This window comes from Peromyscus leucopus, chromosome 10, assembly GCF_004664715.2.
Source record: "Peromyscus leucopus breed LL Stock chromosome 10, UCI_PerLeu_2.1, whole genome shotgun sequence".
NCBI lineage: Eukaryota > Metazoa > Chordata > Mammalia > Rodentia > Cricetidae > Peromyscus > Peromyscus leucopus.
The window spans coordinates 53,222,463-53,240,629 of NC_051071.1; the positions used below are offsets into that span (position 1 = coordinate 53,222,463).

At 47.5% G+C, this 18,167-nt stretch overlaps 1 protein-coding gene across 11 annotated transcripts in view; it reads right to left on the reverse strand.

Moving 5' to 3' along the window:
- Window positions 1-4,028: 4,028 nt before the first annotated feature.
- Rbm47 (RNA binding motif protein 47) overlaps window positions 4,029-18,167 on the reverse strand; it is a 135,946-nt gene continuing 121,807 nt past the window's right edge. For 7 of the 11 annotated variants that reach the window (XM_028882246.2, XM_037209053.1, XM_028882247.2 and 4 more), the window contains 4 exons: window positions 13,678-14,837; window positions 12,813-13,019; window positions 10,252-10,463; window positions 4,029-6,896 (listed from right to left, as the gene is read on the reverse strand). In XM_028882246.2, the coding sequence (XP_028738079.1) occupies window positions 6,666-6,896; window positions 10,252-10,463; window positions 12,813-13,019; window positions 13,678-14,806 (1,779 nt within the window). In that variant the 5' untranslated portion in view covers window positions 14,807-14,837 and the 3' untranslated portion in view covers window positions 4,029-6,665. The remainder of the gene's footprint in view (window positions 6,897-10,251; window positions 10,464-12,812; window positions 13,020-13,677; window positions 14,838-18,167) is intronic. The other 4 variants (XM_037209057.1, XM_037209058.1, XM_037209056.1 and 1 more) reach the window with 3 other exon arrangements.

Consider the following 18,167-nt stretch of genomic DNA (forward strand, 5'->3'; position numbering starts at 1 on the left):
AGCCTGTACATTGCCAGCAGACTCTGCTTCCTGCCCAAGCCTGGGGCTACAGATGGCCCTGGCCTCAGAACACTGTCTCCTGGGAGTGCTGGGAGGCTGAGGGTCGATTTTGTTGACTCCTGTCTTTCCTTCTGCACGAACAGAGTTGGCACTTAATAAATATTTATTGAGCAAATGATGAATAAAGAATGAGAAGACTCAGGCTGTGGATGTAACTCAGAGATGGAGTATTTTCATAGCATGTGTGAGGGCCCAGCGAAAAACAAAACAAACAAACAAGAAAAACAAAAGAAGAAAGAATTCAAGCTCCCCATGGGAAGGTTTAAGGGGTCACATACAGAGGAATATGTTCGTACTAGGGTTCAGACCTATGAGGGAGTCCGTAATCCTAGCTACTGTGGAAGCTGAGGCAGGGGGATTGAGAGTCTAAGCCTGTCTGGACTACTGAGTAAGTTCAAAGCCAGCCTGTGCAAACTAGAGCCTGTCTTCTCAAAACATAGTAAGAGCTGGGTCTGTAATTCTGTGGTGGAGCAATTGCTTAGCATGTGAGGCCCTGGGTTCAACTCCCAGTGATGGGGTGCAGTGTGTGTGTGGGGTTGGGGTGAATGGGGTCAAGGATGGGAATAGTCATATGAAAACATGCCTACAACGTATCAGGCTTTTAAGATCTGTGAACTCATTATAACCTTAGGAGGTCAGGTGACCTTTTTTTCCAAGATCACATGACTGGAAGGATTTTTTTTTCCTTCAAGGTCATGTGACTGGTAAGAAGCAAAGCTGGGAATTCCCCCAGGCACTCTGATTAGACACCCAAGTTGTTCTGGGTGACACTGAGCTCGCTTGTAAAGGGAAGTGTCTGAGTAATCGTTTTCTACACTTAGTAGCATGAGGAATTCGAACCCAGAGCAGCACTGGGCACTTAGCAAGGGGAGGGGGGACAGGAGAAAGGAAGACAAAGGACTCTGTAGTGTGATGCCTTCCAGTGGTCCTCAACCTTCCTGACGCTGCGACCCTTTAATACAGCGGCTCACATAGTGATGACCCCAACTATAAAATTAGTTTTGTTGCTCCTTCATAACTGTAACTGGGCTACTGTTATGAATCATAATGTAGATATTTTTGGAAATAGAGGGCTGCCAAAGTGGTCTCGACCCACATCCAGCACCCATACAGCAACTTACAACCACTGCTTTAGACCTTTGAATTGAAGGAAAGCAGTCTTCTTCCTTATTAAAGTCACACTTCCCTCTGACTTTGGGGCTCAGAAACAGGACCTACATCAAAGAGTGGAACAAGGCAGGTATGCTTGTGTCCTCTTATCTGGTGATTCTTGGAAAAGCTGAAAACAATAATTTTTTTTAAAGGGGCCGACAATGTCAAAATGTCATTTCAGGGAGGCCAGGGAGATGGTTCAGCAGATACGAGCACTTACTGCTTTTCCAGAGGACCTAGGTTCAGTTTCCAGCACCCATCCAGCAACTTACAACCCTCTGGAACTCCAGTTCCAGGAGATCCAACGCCCTCCTGTGGTCTCCTCCAGCATCAGGCAAGCATATGGTGTGCAGACACACATACAGACACTTACACACATTTAATAAACGTAAGTCTTTTTTAAAAATATCATTTCAGGCTAGAGAGGTGGCTCAGCAGTTTAGAGCACTGGCTGGTCTTCCAGAGGCCCTGGGTTCAATTCCCAGCAGCCACATGGCAGCTCACATTGCCTATAACTTCAGCTCCAAGCGATCTGACGTCCTCTTCTGCACCCCACAGGCACCAAGGCACGAGAGTGGGGCAGAGACATACAGGCAAACAAAACACCCAGACACGGAACATTAATTAAGATAAAAAATTTCAAGATGTCATTTCATTGAACCAGCCATGCCCAAATGTCACCATCCCCACCATCATGAAAAAAATACAATTAAGGCAGGGAGTATGATGCACCTTTGATCCCAGCACTAGGGAGGCAGGGATAGGCACATCTCTGAGTTCAAGGCCAGCTTGGTCTACAAAGCAATTTCCAGGACAGTCAGGGCTACACAGAAACCCAGTTTCAAACCACCCTCCCACCAAAAATAAATAAATAAATAAATAAATAAATAAATAAATAAATAAATAAAACAAATAATTTTGATAGAAAAACTGAGTGTCCAGAAAACTTTACAATAAAAATACCACCACTTAGCAGTTGAGGTTTTATACAAGGAAAACTAGACCATGCTAATTATTCTGACTTTTAACTAAATAAGTACTTGTGTATATTTTTGCCAGATATTTATGGAATACCTCTTCTTTTTCTGTTTATTTGTTTCTAACCACTGAACTGTCACTCCAGCTATTTTTTTAAAAATATTTTTATTTATGTGTCTGTGTGAATGTATGTCACCTGTGTATGGGTGCCGGGAATTGAACCTGGGTCCTCAGGAAGAGCAGCAAGAGCTCTTAACCACCGGGCTATCTCTCCAGCCCAGAGTGTACTTACTCAATCGAAAACCAGAGAGGAGCCAGGCATGGTGGTCCTCACCTGTGATCCTAGAGCCCAGGAAGCTGAGGCAGGAGGATAAGTCTGAGGCCAGCCTAAACTTATGCAGGTCAGCTTGGTCTACCTCTTGAGACTATGTCTCAAATAACAACATCATCTCCACCCCACAAACTCCAAAATACTACACAACTGAAACAAACCAAAACCTCCGCCAACCAATCAGGACGTAGTTGAAGCCTGGCTTACCGAGCTGGAGTGTGTCTGTGGCCCTGGGTTTGATCCCTAGCATCAAATGATCGATCAGACAAACACAGGAGAGTGTCGCTGATTTCCCAGGATACTGTGGTGAGTCTCTGCCGTAATCTCTGGGATGGCTTGTGGCTAGAATTCCTCGAATCTTGTAAACAGCTTTCCCGGCCTGCCTTATACTGTTCTCTCTTTGAGGGGAAGCAAGAGCTTCCAAACATCCCATCTTCTGGCCCCATCCCCCACGCTGAGCAGGGAAACACAGTACAAGACAAAAACAGGCAAGCTTCTTTTCTTTTCCCTATAGACTAGCCAGACGCATTTCCAGTGTGCTCTCAGAAAGAACCTGGAATGGAAGAATCTAGGCTTCTCACTAGCTCTGTGACCTCAGCTAGTCACCATCTGTGGAACCTAGCTCTCTGTTTATCATGTGATCAACCAGACGTCGGAGGCTAGAGAAGGGGGGGTCGTTATCATATCCATCCTCCCGATGTGGCCCCCTTTCTGTCCTCTCCCTCAGAAGGGCAGCCCCACCGGTGGAAAGGGGCAAGCCTGCAGCTGTCACAATCAAGCCTGGAACACACAGGCTAGGAGACACACAGCGCTGCTCTGCACGGCTCCGAGCTGTCCCGACATGCCACTCGTGACTGTGAGGGTAGGAGCAGGTCACACATGACTCTGAGGGTAGGAGCACTTTTCTCCTTGAAGAAGGACAGTAGGTCTTGTCTTTAGAAACACTGCCCAAACCAAGTGTGATGTTAACCCCGGCCCGGAGGAAGCAAAAGGAAGAGCATCAGGGGCTCGAGGCCAGCTCAGGCTACAGAAGAGCCTGTCTTAAACAAACAAGCAAAGGAATTTAAAAAAAAAATTAAATAGCAATGGGGCTGCAGAGATGACTTAGAGATAGATATGGGTGAGTGCTACATTTTCAGAGGACCCGGGTTCCGTTCCCAGCGCCCACAGGGCAGCTCACAACCGTCCGCGCAACTCCAGGATCCAGCACCCAGCACCCTCACACAGACATACATGCAGACAAAATACCAATGCACATAAAATAAAAATAAATAAACGATTAAAAGACAAAAACAAAACAAAAAAAGGGGGTGGTGGTGGCACCTGCCTTAGCCCTTAGGAGGCAGCCAGCGGCAGGTAGTTCTCTGAGTTCAAGGCCAGCAGCGTCTTATCCCCTGAGGCCGAAGCGACAAGCAGTTGTGAGCATCCCCAACTGAAAATACAGAATTCGTCAGTGCCTTCGTTTGCTGTAAGATTTTTTTTTAAAAAGGAAAAGGAAGTCCAGACACTGCTTTAAAGAAAGCTTTATTTACCACATACATCTCAAGAATGTACTGTAAATGCAGCGGGATCTAGAAAGCTTTTCCAACCCGAAGCTAAAAACTAAACTAGTAGCATATCTAAAACTTTAAAACTTTTAAAAACATTTATATTAGTTTGTTCTTAATCCTAAAAAAAAAAAAAAAGTTCACATTTCAAGTTATAAACTTACCTCAGTAGTGTACATGAAATGGTTGTGAAACAGGAGGGGTAGGCGGGATCACAGACAGCAAGGTCGCTGATGCTTAACCGGCTGCCACCAAAGCTTGTTCTTAAGGTGGTTGCCACATTAAGATAGTGCATTTTTTCCTTTTAGTATTATTATTAGTTTTTTGTTTTGTTTTCCCAGCACTTGTAAAATACAGTAAGAACATGGGGCCAGTGTTTCATCTGAGGACCTCGGTGACTGTCCTTGGCAAGTCTTTCCCACAAGTCAAGGGAGGAGGACCCGACAGGAGTTGCCTTTTCTGGAGTCACTCATCCCAACACGTCCTCCATGTGGGTGCAACTTCCTGGGTGAATCCTCACATTGCATAGCTACTTGACGCCTTTCAGCCAGGATAGAGAGGAATGCGTTAAGGCCTTGGCAGGCACTCGGCGATTTTATAGACTAGTTCAATAAATACTCCTTATACATAAAAATTCATCGCCTCAAGAGAGGGGGAAAAAGAAGACATTTGGGAATCTCTTAATTTAAAAGAAGAGGGAAAAAATTAAACAGCTACCTAAGAGCAATGGCTAAGGGCATGGTCCTAGTATTAAACCACAAACAAGAGCTAGGCCCATTAGCCAGACTGGTGGGAAGAAAGATTGGATGGTCTCTGTTATGACATAAAATACAACTGTCTATCTTACTGTGCACCTGCTTGCACACCTCACGTCCTTGATCGAGCCTTTTAAAAAGATGCGAGCTGATGTAGTTCACAAAACAGATGATGACATTAGCGCTTTACTGTATTTTACATTCACTCTGCCAACGGGAAGCCTTTAAACGGGCAGAGAACACCGCTTCTGCTTACTCCCATCTTGCAAAAACAGCAAACGTTTTTTAATAATATTGAAATCAAACAGCTGCGTTTCGCATTACACTACACACCATGAGCTTTGGCAACACAAAAAGGACTAGAAAGAAGCAAGCATCGGAAGTTATTTACACACCCCCCTTTGACTTCTACAGGTCGCTCCTCCTCGGGAATGCTTGTGCCCCATGTTCTTCTACAGGGCAACGCGGGGGGGGGGGAGCGGCGGGCCCACAGGGAGGAGCCTGGTTCAAACAACATAATGCTTCCAACATCCACCCCCCATGACAGCAGACACCCTGTAAGACACACAAGAAGGCCACTAGAGGCTTAACTTCCTGTTGGCAAATCTTGACGGTCCTGCCTGTGATCACATACATTCTTCGTCTCTAAAAACTCTAAAAAGACTTCCAAAAAAAAAAAAAATCAAAGCATTAGAAAGTTAAAGGTTTCATACTGGACAGTTAAATAGCTATGCAAAGATGCCATACGAAAACATGGTAAAATCTTGTCCTTACATGTATTCTGCTACTGAAAACACATATAGAAGGTAATATCTCCTCCCCCAAAAAACTAAAAAACAAAAGACCCCAACAAAATCCCAGGAAGAAGTATAAAAGGCATCAGTTGGATTCTTTATCAGAATTATCCAATTTTCTTAGAGATGCCAAACTTCAAAGTTGCACTGGAGATAGGGAAGGGGGGGGAGGAGGAGGGGGGACAGGAGGGGGAGAGGGGAGGAGGGAGGGGACGGGTGAAATAGTTAACAGAGAGTAATGGGGGCAGGTGAGAGCACTCCAGTGTTGGGACTCTGGCTGTGACGAGTCTTTTCCATGTTGACTTAAAGACAGATTGTTAACAAAATAAAATGAAACAAAACAACCCCCCAACCAGAAAGCATGATGAGAATACATGGCGAGATCGTCAACCCTTAATGCCAGTGGAAATACAGCAGAGATTTTTTACTCATTTTGAAATTGCACTTTCCAGCATCACCTTTGAAAATAAGGTTTTACGTAGCATTTCAAAGCACTACAGTTTGTATCTTTAAATATTGAATATAGTTTTTAAAATAGTTCCCTAGATGCTCGGATGTGCTTTTTTTTTTAATATATATATATATATATATAGCTGATATATTTTGAAAGGTTCTACAAAATAGAAATCTCTGGAGTGCAGAAGTTAAGAAAATAACCTTCATACTGAAAATATATCCTTAAAAAAAACAAAACCAAACCTCTGTACAAACGCAGTTGAGTACAAATTTTAAAAGATGGTATTAAGGCGTGAGGCGTTGCAAGTCTCTTAGAAATGTATGAACGCGGGCCTGCTAAGTTGAAAGGTCTTTTTTTTTTTTTAAAAAAAAAAAAAAAAAAAAGAGTGAAAACTTCATGGATATAAAATATTTCAGTGTGATATTCGACAACATTCTTCACTTGCAGGTTTCGCACGTGTGCCAATCCAACACGTTCTTCTTCATAAATAATAAAGTGTTCCTTCAGTGGTGTTTGGTGGCTTGCCTTGGCGCTGGTCCCGGTCTCAGTAAGTCTGGTAGACGTCGTGGATGGGCACCTGGAGAGCCGGTCTCAGTAAGTCTGGTAGACGTCGTGGATGGGCACCTGGAGAGCCGCGGGGAAGGCCTGAGGTATGTAGCCGGCGTAGCCCCCGTACACGGCGGCCGCAGCGTTCTTCTGTAGTGTGGCGATCGTGGCAGTGGCCGGAGCCGCGAAGGGGACGTAGCTGGCCCCGTAGATGCCGGCGGTGGGAATTCTCTGAACATTTGGTGCCACGGTGTACACAGGAGTTATTGGACGGCCCTGAGAGAAAGAGAGAGAGAGAGAAAAATCCTTCCTGAGCACGCATGGGCAGGTTCATCATCTCCTCGAACAATGAGCACCCAGCGGGGAGGGAGAGAAGATGAGCAGGAGGATGGGCACCCCGGGGGGGGGGGGGGAGGACTGGTGGAAGATGAGCACCCCAGGGGGGAAGTGGGGGAAGATGAGCACCCCAGGGGAGGAGGGAGAGAAGATGAGCACCCCAGGGGGGAAGTGGGGGGAAGATGAGCACCCCAGGGGGGGAGGGGGGAAGAGGAGCACCCCAGGGGGGAAGTGGGGGAAGATGAGCACCCCAGGGGGGAGGGGGGAAGAGGAGCACCCCAGGGGGGAGAGGGGGGAAGATGAGCATGCCCAGGAGAAGGAGAAAAGATGGGGGGGGGGCGGGTAGAAGAGGTCTAGGTAGGGAGGCAGAAAGGAGACTGACATTTGCTGAAGCAGGAGATTAGACAGAACAAAATGTCATCTTCGAGGGACTTGACGTGTTCAGATTCGGCCTTCAGACCTGTGTCAGAGGGGGAGACTGGAGGCTGCGCCGGGGCTGTAACACGCTGGGATCTTCTGTTGGCCATTGCATTCGGACAGGTCACAAAGAGAGTAGTGTGTGTGTGTGTGTGTGTGTGTGTGTGTGTGTGTGTGTGTGTGTGCTGGCAATCTACCCTAAGAACACTAATTCTAACCCTTCCTGGGATGTCCCTCCTTCTGTTTAAAAGTGCAATACACCAGGTTTCCATAACTATTGGAGGGGAGCAAGACTGTGAGGGTCAACATTTACCTAAGGGTTTGCCGTGGATTTAGGGTAAAAATAAAACTCCACACAGTGAATAAAGTACTTGGTGTCCCTTATGTTCCACAGAATGACCTGAACTCAGTGCTGGTTTCTTCTCTGAGCCTTACTCTACCTTCAGAATTTGTAATCTAGGATATAGGAAACGGAAAAGTCCATTAAAAAAGCAAGCTCCTCCTAGGTTTTCCTTTTCAGTGTTGTGGAATGAACCTAGGACACCTCATCCAACACAGCTCTCTCCTGCTTTATTATTATTATTATTATTATTATTATTATTATTATTATTATTATTATCATTTAACCTTTTATTCCAGGATAGGATCTAGGTCATCCAGACTAGCTTTGAACTTGCTTTGTGGCCCAGGCAAACCTTGAATTTACATTCCTCCTGCTTTGGCCTCCCAAGTAACTAGGATTACAGGCCGGTGCCACCAGGTGCATCTGCTTCCTAGATTCCCACCCCCCAGTCCCCATTGTTTTGAGACAAGGTTTCACTTAGAGCAGTCTGGCCTCCAATGAACTGTATCTCGATGATTCTCAAGTCCTCATCTCCCAGCATCCACCTCCCCAGTACTGGAATTCCTAGATTCTTATAATGGAGCTAGTTATCTCTACCACAATATCTAGAAATCAAACTCACAAAATTATGTTCAAAAGAACTTCTAATTTAAGAATCTTTTTTTCTAACTGTAATAAAAATAGCCACAGTAATGATCACAAGCCTAACCAAGAGACTCTGGTCTTCCAGGCCCTGATCTTACTGGCTTGTCTGAATGACTTTATTAAGTCATCAACACCCTTAGTCAAGGTCTGGTGTGGTGGCGCACACCTTTCATTAGAACTCAGGAGGCAGAGGCCGGCAGATTTCTGTGAATTCCAGGCAAGCCTGGTTTATATAGTGTGTGTTGAGGCCAGCCAGGGCTACACAGTAACAGTTTCAGATCCTCTGAAAGAGCAGTACATACTCCCAACGGCTGAGCCTGCTCTCCAAGCCTCTACACTTAAAGTTTATACACTGTGAGACATTTTCAAAAATTATTTTTAAGAGGTCTTGAGTTGTGGGGTGTGTCGGGGCTACATCTTTCAAACCCATCTCAAAAACAAAGCATAACAAACAAAAAGGCCCTAAATTAAAAACAAATTACTTAGTAACATGCTGATGCGCGTGAATAATTCCAACTGGTTTAACCCTTTCTGAACCAAGCCGTCAAGACTTAGATCAGAGTAGGAAAGGGCAGGGGATTCAGATGCCCGGTCATTCAGAAATCACTGAGACACAAAGACATGGATCCTAGAACCCCAGTTCCACTCAATTGACAGGCGATCTCTGGGACTCTAGGACAGACAGGAATTTCTGTTGTTCAAAGCTCATGTCATGAATGCTTCTCGCTCAGGGTTGAGAGACCTGGGGCATTCCCACTTATGATTCACTTACTCAGAGAGAAACAGTTTTCAGATTTTTCTTTTCCTGCTCAGCAGATGCCTTCCCCATGTACTGCACAATGAAGACACTTAGGCCTGGAGGGCAGCTTTCCAAGAAAGAACAAACTGCCAGTCCTATGCCACAGAATATTGAACTGATGATGAGAGGCACAGGAGAGGGTATTGGGATAGGCGGAGGGGAGACACAAGAGATGAGGGGAAGGAGAGTCAGCGACGAGGAGCTACTAGGGTCAAAGGGCAAAGAGACAAGATGAGTTTGGAAAAAGAGGGCAACCACAGCGTGAGACATTGCTGGAGGAGAGGAGGATTTTCTGTATCTACTCCAGTTTTTAAAAATCGCATGAATTGCTGGGCTGTGGTGGTGCATGCGCCTTTAGTCCCAGCACTTGGGAGACAGAGGCAGTGAAACCTCTGTGAGTTCAAGGCCACCCTGGGCTACAAAGCACGTTCTAGGACATCTAGGGCTATGCACAGAAAAACTCTTATCTTGGAAAAAAAAAATCTCATGAATTACATGTCCATATTGACATATGTTGTGCCTCTGTGTATGTGCATGGCGCCGGGGTGGGGGTGGGTGGGGAGGGTGGGGTCGGTTGTGCATCACAGGGCACAGGTGGAGGGGGCTCAGAGCTGTCTCTCTCTTCCACCACGTGGGTCCTAGGGATTAAATTCAGGCCATCAGGTTTGGAAGCCAGCACTTTTAGCTGCTGAGCCATACTGGTCATATATATTTGGTTTTTCGAGACAGGGTTTCTCTGTGTAGCTTTGCGCCTTTCCTGGAACTCACTTGGTAGCCCAGGCTGGCCTCAAACTCACAGAGATCCGCCTGGCTCTGCCTCCTGAGTGCTGGGATTAAAGGCGTGTGCCACCAACGCCCGGCCCCATATATATATATATATATATATATATATATATATATATATATATATATATTTTAAATAATAAACATTAAAAAAATCTTCCTAGAGCTCAACATTTCTTTCCTGTTATTTCACATTAAATATTTTCAAAATATCATGCGCGGAGTATATTCTCAGTGCTAAATACTAATGAGTCTACGACCGAGAAAGGCTCCATATATAAGGACGGTGGCCACGGCAAGACCTCTACCTGGAAAGGGGGCGGTGTGGACACCGCAGGAATGACAGCAGCGTGGGCGGCGGCTGCAGCAGCGGCAGCAGCGGCAGCAGTGGCGGGGTCAGGCTGCACAGCAATGGGGCTGATCATGTGTTCCATTGTGTGGATCTTGCCATCCTCGATGATCTTCGGGGCTGGGGCTGCCTGGAACATGGAGTACTGGGCACCGATGGCGGGGATGGCCACTGCAAGAGAGGCAGGCAGAAGACAGGTTTGTCACTCAGCACCACAGAGTGTCGCCGAGGAGGATCCTTCACTGGCTGGTATTTCTGTTAAGATCCCGGTTCACAGTCCTGCACCTCTGCACATCCACCCTGCTCTGTTTGCCCTGGCACCACGTCTTTCGGGATGGAGTTTCTCCACAGATCACCGTGCAAGGAGCATTCAGAGTGAGAGGCCCCTGCACTGACATTTCCTAACCAGTGTGAGTGAGTGTGAGGTCTGCTGATTTCTCGCTCACGTTCCTCACCTCCAAAGCCCTTTGCACTTTCACAATGTTTTAAGAAGCAGGTTGAGCTGGGCGTTGGTGGCGCACGCCTTTAATCCCAGCACTCGGGAGGCAGAGACAGGCGGATCTCTGTGAGTTCGAGGCCAGCCTGGGCTACCAAGTGAGCTCCAGGAAAGGCGCAAAGCTACACAGAGAAACCCTGTCTCGAAAAAAAAAAACCAAAAAAAAAAAAAAAAAAAAAAAAAAAAAAAAGAAGCAGGTTGAGGGGAGAGATCATTCTGACAGCTTGGAGATGTGGGTACATCCTCCCTATCTTTTGTTTCACGTTAGTATTATGGATCTAATTGGGGGGGGTGTGGAGTAGGAAATGGAAAAACCCCCGATGTGCTAATATCCATTTACAGTGGTGAAGCGGCGGGTAATTGGTTTTTCACTCGAATCTGCCAACTCAAATAGTCTCTGTGAGTAGAGTCCAAACGAACGGCTTCAAGCAGAGATTCAAACAGATCGAGTTACTGAGTGTCAGTGCGCAATATCGAGAGATCAAAAGGAGGAGATGCTAGCCCCGATTTGGGGGAAGCTTGTGGACGTGCAAGCTGTGTGTGCTGAAAGAGTAAGCAGGAACACGGAACGTACACAGAAGGAGTCCTTTCATTTCTGTTTCCTCTCCAGCTGTAAGCACGTTTATTCTACACGGATGGATATGGTCAAAGGTAAAGAGACAAAATGGCCAGAAGATAAACAATGGCTTGGCCCTTCAATTAAAAAAAAAAAAATCTAAAATCTTAACCAAATATCTTTACCTGCCTTCCCAACCAGATCTCCACCAGTCCTGTGCCCTAACACGTTAGCACAGCCCTGGTGTCTCTCAGAAGGACAAAAACGTAACTTCACATGATATGAAAGGGATGCGGTCCAGATAGCGCTACTAGTTGAAGTCACGTGAGGGCTGTACAGAATAACTGCATTGTTCTGGCTACCGTCCCACAGACCTCTCTACACCAGGACACAGGACCTCACACGGCTAAAGACTGTTCAGTGCCAAGGGCACGTCTAAGGCAAGGCTGGAAGCCGCTGTACTGTAAAGACGGAAGGTCTGTTTCCCCAGTTAGCGCTGAATTCCTTCAACACTTGAACTTGAAGCCTATGTTCCAAACATACCAATTGCTTGCCTCTAACCCGGGAAAAAGAAGTGTGCAACCAGCAAAGTGGCAGGTGACCCCCAAAAGCTCTCCCTCCTGCCCTCCGTGAGGCCAAGAGGCCAGGGAGAAATTCATTCTGGTTATCCACGGAAGAAACTCTCCACAGGTTCAGAGGTTAGCTCTGGAGATTCTGCATACAATGGGTCTGCAAAACTCACTAAACACAGTTGAAAGCTTATCCTTCCTCCCAGAGGGGGACCCAGGGGCCAACAGTTGGTCAATAAAAAGTGTGTGAGGCCTGGCAGTCAAAGCAAAGGTCCAGGCCCCTGGCTCACTGGATTGAGCCGCTCCACTTTAAATCTATGGATCCAGTAGTAAAACCCTTCACGCCTGCCTTGTCTGTAAGTGCTGGCGTCTGTCCGACCATGGCAGGAAAACTGCGCTCATTTGCTCTGGAAAAGAAGTTCCTACTTTCTCTGAGAACTGTGGAGACCCTGCCCTCCGCTTCCTGGTGGCTCAAGTGCAGATGGGACACAGCTCAGTGATGGAGTGTTTACACACATTCACAAGGAAAAGACAGGCTCTAGGTGACAGAAGAGCGGGGGTGGGGGGGGGCCTTCACTCCCTTCCCTTTCCTCACCTCTCGTGACTCTGCCCTACTTGGGCACAGACAGAGAAACAGCCAGACAGGTGTTTCTGTCCCTGACAACTTAATGTGAACGAGGCCCGAACTAGAGCATTCCCCTAAATTCTAGAAGGTCGGGGGGTGGGGGGTGGGGGCGGGAGGCATGATACATAGACCTTCTTTTTTTGTTTTTGCAGAAAGGGAGAAGGATTAATCCACGGGCAGATGATGGGTTTAAGAGCCAGGCAGACTGGACTAGCTTGAAAGAGAGGGTTGGGGTTCAGGGCCAAAGGATGCGTTTGCACCGGTATATACTGACCTGTGCCAGGTTTAATGGCCACTGGGTTGACAGTAGAGATTTCCAAATTTGGCACAAGCTCATATCCTTTTTCTTGCTGTTTGCCTTTGCCTTCGTGATATCGGCTATATATACCACGGCCAGCAGAGTATCCTCCAAGGTAGGAACCCCTGGGCCCCGGGGCTCTGTTTCCAGCTGCACCTCGGCCTCGGCCTCTTATGCTGCCTGCTTATAATACAACACAAAACAAGCGTGAGCCAGCAACAGGCACGGTCCGGGGGCCTCTGGTCTGTCTGCCCTCTGTCTAAGTGGCAGGTGGCCACAACTCCGGCCTGACCGGGCTAATAAGATGCTTCCAGCATTCCATTTTGGTATACTCCATCGTTCTAATCTGCCTGCTTAGGGCAAGGTGAGTTCCCAGGGTTGCATTGGCAACTTCGGCAACAGAGCGTAAAAAAGTTAGATCTGGAAAGGGATATGCCTGCCTCCTTCCTTGCTTCAGGCTGAAGAGAAAAGGCAGAGCCTGTGAACAGACAGCGGGGGACCCTTGAACCTAGGCTATGTTTTCTAGTGTGTCATGCTTGGTCCTCTGTCCTCAGTGATCTTAAGGAACCATGCGACTTCGCCAACCAACACCTTAAGATACATACAGCTTCAGAAGCAGTAACCCAGGCTGCCCTCAAACGGGAAATCCTCTTCCCTCACCCTGCACCACCACGCCGGGGCTCAGAAGCAGAATTTAACTTAAGCTCCAAGGGAGAGGCAGCACTTAGAACCTCAACCTCAGTGGGGAGGACCTAGTAAACTGCAGCCATGCTCAATCTGACACCCCTGCCTATGGGGGCTGGACACCCAGGGGGCCCTCAAGAGAAGAGTCTCCACTAACTTTTTACGAAGTAGTCCCTGTTGGGCCCGATGAGCGCGTTGTAGGGGTAGCCGTAGTAGGCCAACGTGTAGGGGTCGCAGGAGTACACGTAGCTGGGCTGCTGGGCTACCGCCTCCACTGAGCCTCCGCCGCCCTTGGCTGCCTTCTGGTAGCGGGAGTACTGCTCCTTGTCCACAGGCTTGGCCAGCGTGACCTCCAAGCAGGAGCCCTCCAGCTCCGTGCCATTGAGGTTGTTCATGGCGTGCACGGCGTCCTCGCGGCTAGTGAAGTGCACGAAGGCGTAATCGCGGATCTTCTTGACCCGCTCCACGCAGCCTGGGTTGAACTGGCCGAAGCTCCTCTTGATGGTCTCCTCGGTGGTCTCGATCATGAGGTTGCGCACGTAGAGGATCTTCACCGTCTGCATCACGTCCTCGTCCACGTCGATCTCCGGCTCGGCCCAATCCACGGCGATCTGGTGGCCCCACAGTTGGATGCGACCCGGCATGAGCTTGCGGCGCGCCATGGCTGCGGCGCGATGGCTCTCATACTCCACGAAGGCGAAGCCTCGGTTTTTCATCTTGTCTGCCGCGCTGGCGTACACGATCACGTTGAGCACGCCCTCGGTGACCTTGGCGATCTCCTCCAGGATCTCCCCTCGCTTCTTCATCTTGGGGATGCCCCCGATGAAGAGGCGGCAGTTGTCCACGCTGCAGCAGACGCCCAGCAGGCGGCCCGGGCGGATCTCGTAGTTGTTGAGCTCACGAACAGCTCGCTTGGCTTCATTCTTGTGGCAGTACATGACGAAGGCATAGCCGCGGTTCTTGCCGTCGAAATCCATCATGAGTCGCAGCTCGTAGATGCGACCCACCGTCTCAAACACAGGCACCAGCTCATCTTCATACACATCACGTGGGATCTTGCCCACGAAGACCTCGCAGCCTCGCTGGGGATGCGGGCCCTCCCAGCCCGGTGGGGGTCCCCCATACTTGCGCTGCCCGTTCTCCTGTACCATGCTGTAGCCGGTGCGCTCCATCAGTGCCAACAGGGCAGCCTCATTGGGCGCGCCCGCCACGCCCTCTGGCACCTTGGCGGAAGATCCCACTGTTGGGTCGCTGTTCATGGCTGTGGTGGAATCCTCCGCGGTCATGCTGTCAAAGGCATTCACGGCTGGCGGAAACCTGCAAAAAGAGAAAAGGGGAGTGTGAGAGTCGGCAACCAGGCAAGGACTGGGTCCTTTTGTTTCTGCTCATACCCTTCGTTCGAGGAGGCATGCTTGTGAACAGGCAGGTCATGGGGTGCTGGACTGAGATATTAGATGGAGGAGGCCGCTGTGGAAATGCAGGTGATCTTGAAATAGTCAAGCTGTGAGAACCTGCTGTGATCTTAGGGGGAAATCCTAGTTCTTGCAGCAAGCAAGCAATGACTTTTTCTTTCACCCCGGCGCTGCCAACTCTGATTTCATTTCGCTGTATACTCTGCAAATCTCATTCATTTCTTTGGTGTACACAGTCTTTTTATTTATTTTTTCAAAGGCAGACCTTTTCACTGCCCTAATGACATCCTGAAACTGAATGACATAATCATCCCCCACTGTGGTCTGTGAGTTGAGTTGGGGGTGGAACCTAGGGCTTTGGTTGTACTAGGCAAGCAGTCTACCACTGAGCTATATGTCTCCAGATCTGGAGCAATGTGATTATTAGAGGAAACTTCAAGGTGATGTTTTCCTACAAGGTGGTCACTGGGCTGTGTGCACTGAAGTTTTCAACAGGAAATGGGATGGTTCCGCTGCTGTGGAGTTGGCCTAGTCAGGCTTTTACAATATTCAGGCAAAATCTTGGTATGAATCATTCACAGATTTGGACTCAGTCCATAAAGAGTCAGGTTAACTCAGGAAGCTGTGGAGCAATATTTCTATGGGAAAAGACACCATGGGTTTCAAAGAACTGTCATCGATCTGCGTTCTTAGTTCATCTTCTCAGCCTTTGTACACAGTAACTGACATTCATCCCGGCTTGCTTGTGGGCCAAGAAGTTGTGTAAAGTGCTCCAGTTCGCACAGGAACCTAGGCGCTTGGCTCCAGATTCCATAGTCTTTCTTCACAACTGTGCTGTGCAAAACAGCATTTACTTATTTAGGCGGGGGGTCTCACTCATGCTAGCCTTAGGTGACCTGGAACTCATTCCGTAGCCTGGGCAGGCTGGGATCTCATGGCAATTCTACCCCAGCCTCCTGAGTGCTGGGATTGCAGATGTGAACCGTCAACCAAGCCCAACTTCCGGTTTTATTTTGTTCTGTGTTAAAGAGCAAGCCTTCATAAGAGGCTAAGTGTGGCCTTGAACTCACAACCTTCCTGCCTCAGCCTCCCGAGTTCTGGGAATATAGGTAAGAGCAACCACACCTGACTCAATACAGTTTTGGAGGAGATGATAGGAAAGCTGTCTCTAGCCACCTGTGACTAATAGAGCTTAAATGGGGGTAAGAAACTAAATTAAAATTTTTACTTAAATTAAGTAGCCATGGGTGGCAGTGAGCTGAATGGTATCTACTTTCATTCAGAGAGCATGGTGTAATGATGCCATTAAAAGTTGCATAAAAAAAAAAAAGTTGCATACAGCCGGGCGGTGGTGGCTCACACCTTTAATCCCAGCACTTGGGAGGCTGAAGCAGGCAGATCTCTGTGAGTTTGAGGCCAGCTTGGGCTACCAAGTGAGTCCCAGGAAAGGTGCAAAGCTACACAGAGAAACCCTGTCTCGAAAAACCAAAAAAAAAAACAAAACAAACAAAAACAAAAACAAAAAAAAGCAAAACAACAACTATTTACGGGGTTGGGGATTTAGCTCAGTGGTAGAGCACTTGCCTAGCAAGTGCAAGGCCCTGGGTTCGGTCCTCAGCCCTGAAAAAAAAAGTTGCATACAATGCCTGTGTAATGAAAAGGTTATGTAGCCCTTGCTATCTTGGAACTCACTTTGTAGACCAGGCTGGCCTTGAACTCATTGAGGTCAGCCAGCCTCTGCTTCCCATGTGCTGGTATTAAAGGCATGTGTTATCACCACTGGCTCTAAATTGAACTTTTAAACAGTAAAATCTATCTTGTTATTGGACAAATGAATTCTAGAAAAGTCAAGAAATGGTTGGAGAGATGGCTCAGCAGTTAAAAGCACTGGCTGCTCTTCTAAAGGATCCACATTTGATTCTCAGCACCCATGTAGTGGCTCACAACTGTTTATAGCTCCAGTTCTAGATCCAAAACCCTCTCTTCTGACCTCTGTGGGCACCAGACATGCACATGGTACACAGACATACATGCAGGCAAAACACCCAGACACATAAAATAAAATAATAATGAAAAAGAAACAAGGGTCCCCCTAACAACAGTCACCATAAAACTTTCTCCACCTTTCTCCTGTTTTGTGGGCTACTGTCTGAGGCATGGCTTCTTCCTCTTCGCTGCTTCATATTTCAGAAACATCCCAACACATTCTCATGCTTTGTAAAAACGTCCCTTTAATAATGACAGCCTAAGGTTTCGTCATTGAACTAGAACCAGGAACACTTTATTTTTTTAAATGTTGAATTATGAATTGTGCATGAGACTATTCTGGGAAAATTGAAGAATAATTCAAGTGGCTAAGGATGTATAGGCCACTGGACAGTGCTTGACTAGCAGGCGTGAGAGGCCTAGGTACAATACCCAGTATCACAAATTTGAGAGAGAGAGAGAGAGAGAGAGAGAGAGAGAGAGAGAGAGAGAGAGAGAAGAAAGCTAAGTATGATGTCATACATCTGTAATTCCAGCACTCACAATGCAGACGCAAGAGGATTGTAGGTTTGAGGTCAACATATAGAATGAGGCCTTGTCTCAAAAAGAAAAAAAGAACCTCAAATCAGTTATACTGACACATAAAATAGAGATATGTATTTGCAGCTTAGCCCAAACAGCCCTCTTTTGGCTCATTCAACAAGAGCAGTGGGGTGTTCAGAGTTGGAGGGGGCCCCTGCAGTCAGGCGGCATGGTTGAGCCCTGGTCAACCCTTCCTAATTGTTTGACTTAGGAGGACACTTGGCTATTGTATGAATCACTTTCCTTACCTGTAACCGGGAATCCTGATGATGGTATTAATTTTACCACAATCAATATAGACTCGATACTATGGTGGCTTGAAAGAGAAATGTCCTCATAGTCTTAGTCTCCTGATGGAGGTCTGTCTGCTGCAGTTTAGGGGGTGTGGCCTTGCTGGTGGAAGTATGCCTCTTCCTCTGGGGAAGGGCTTTGAGAGCTTAAGGTCTTGCCTTACTTCCTGTCTCCTATCTGCTTAGTGTTTACGGTTCAAGATGTGAGCTCCCAGCCTGCTGTTCTAGACTCCTAGACTGCTGCCTGCTGCCACACTGTCCCAGCCATCATGGATTCTAGCCCCCTGGAACTGTAAGCCCAAAAATATATATTTTTTTTTTCAAGTTGCCTTGGTAATGTTATCACAGAAACAGAAGAGCAGCTAGTGTAGACACTT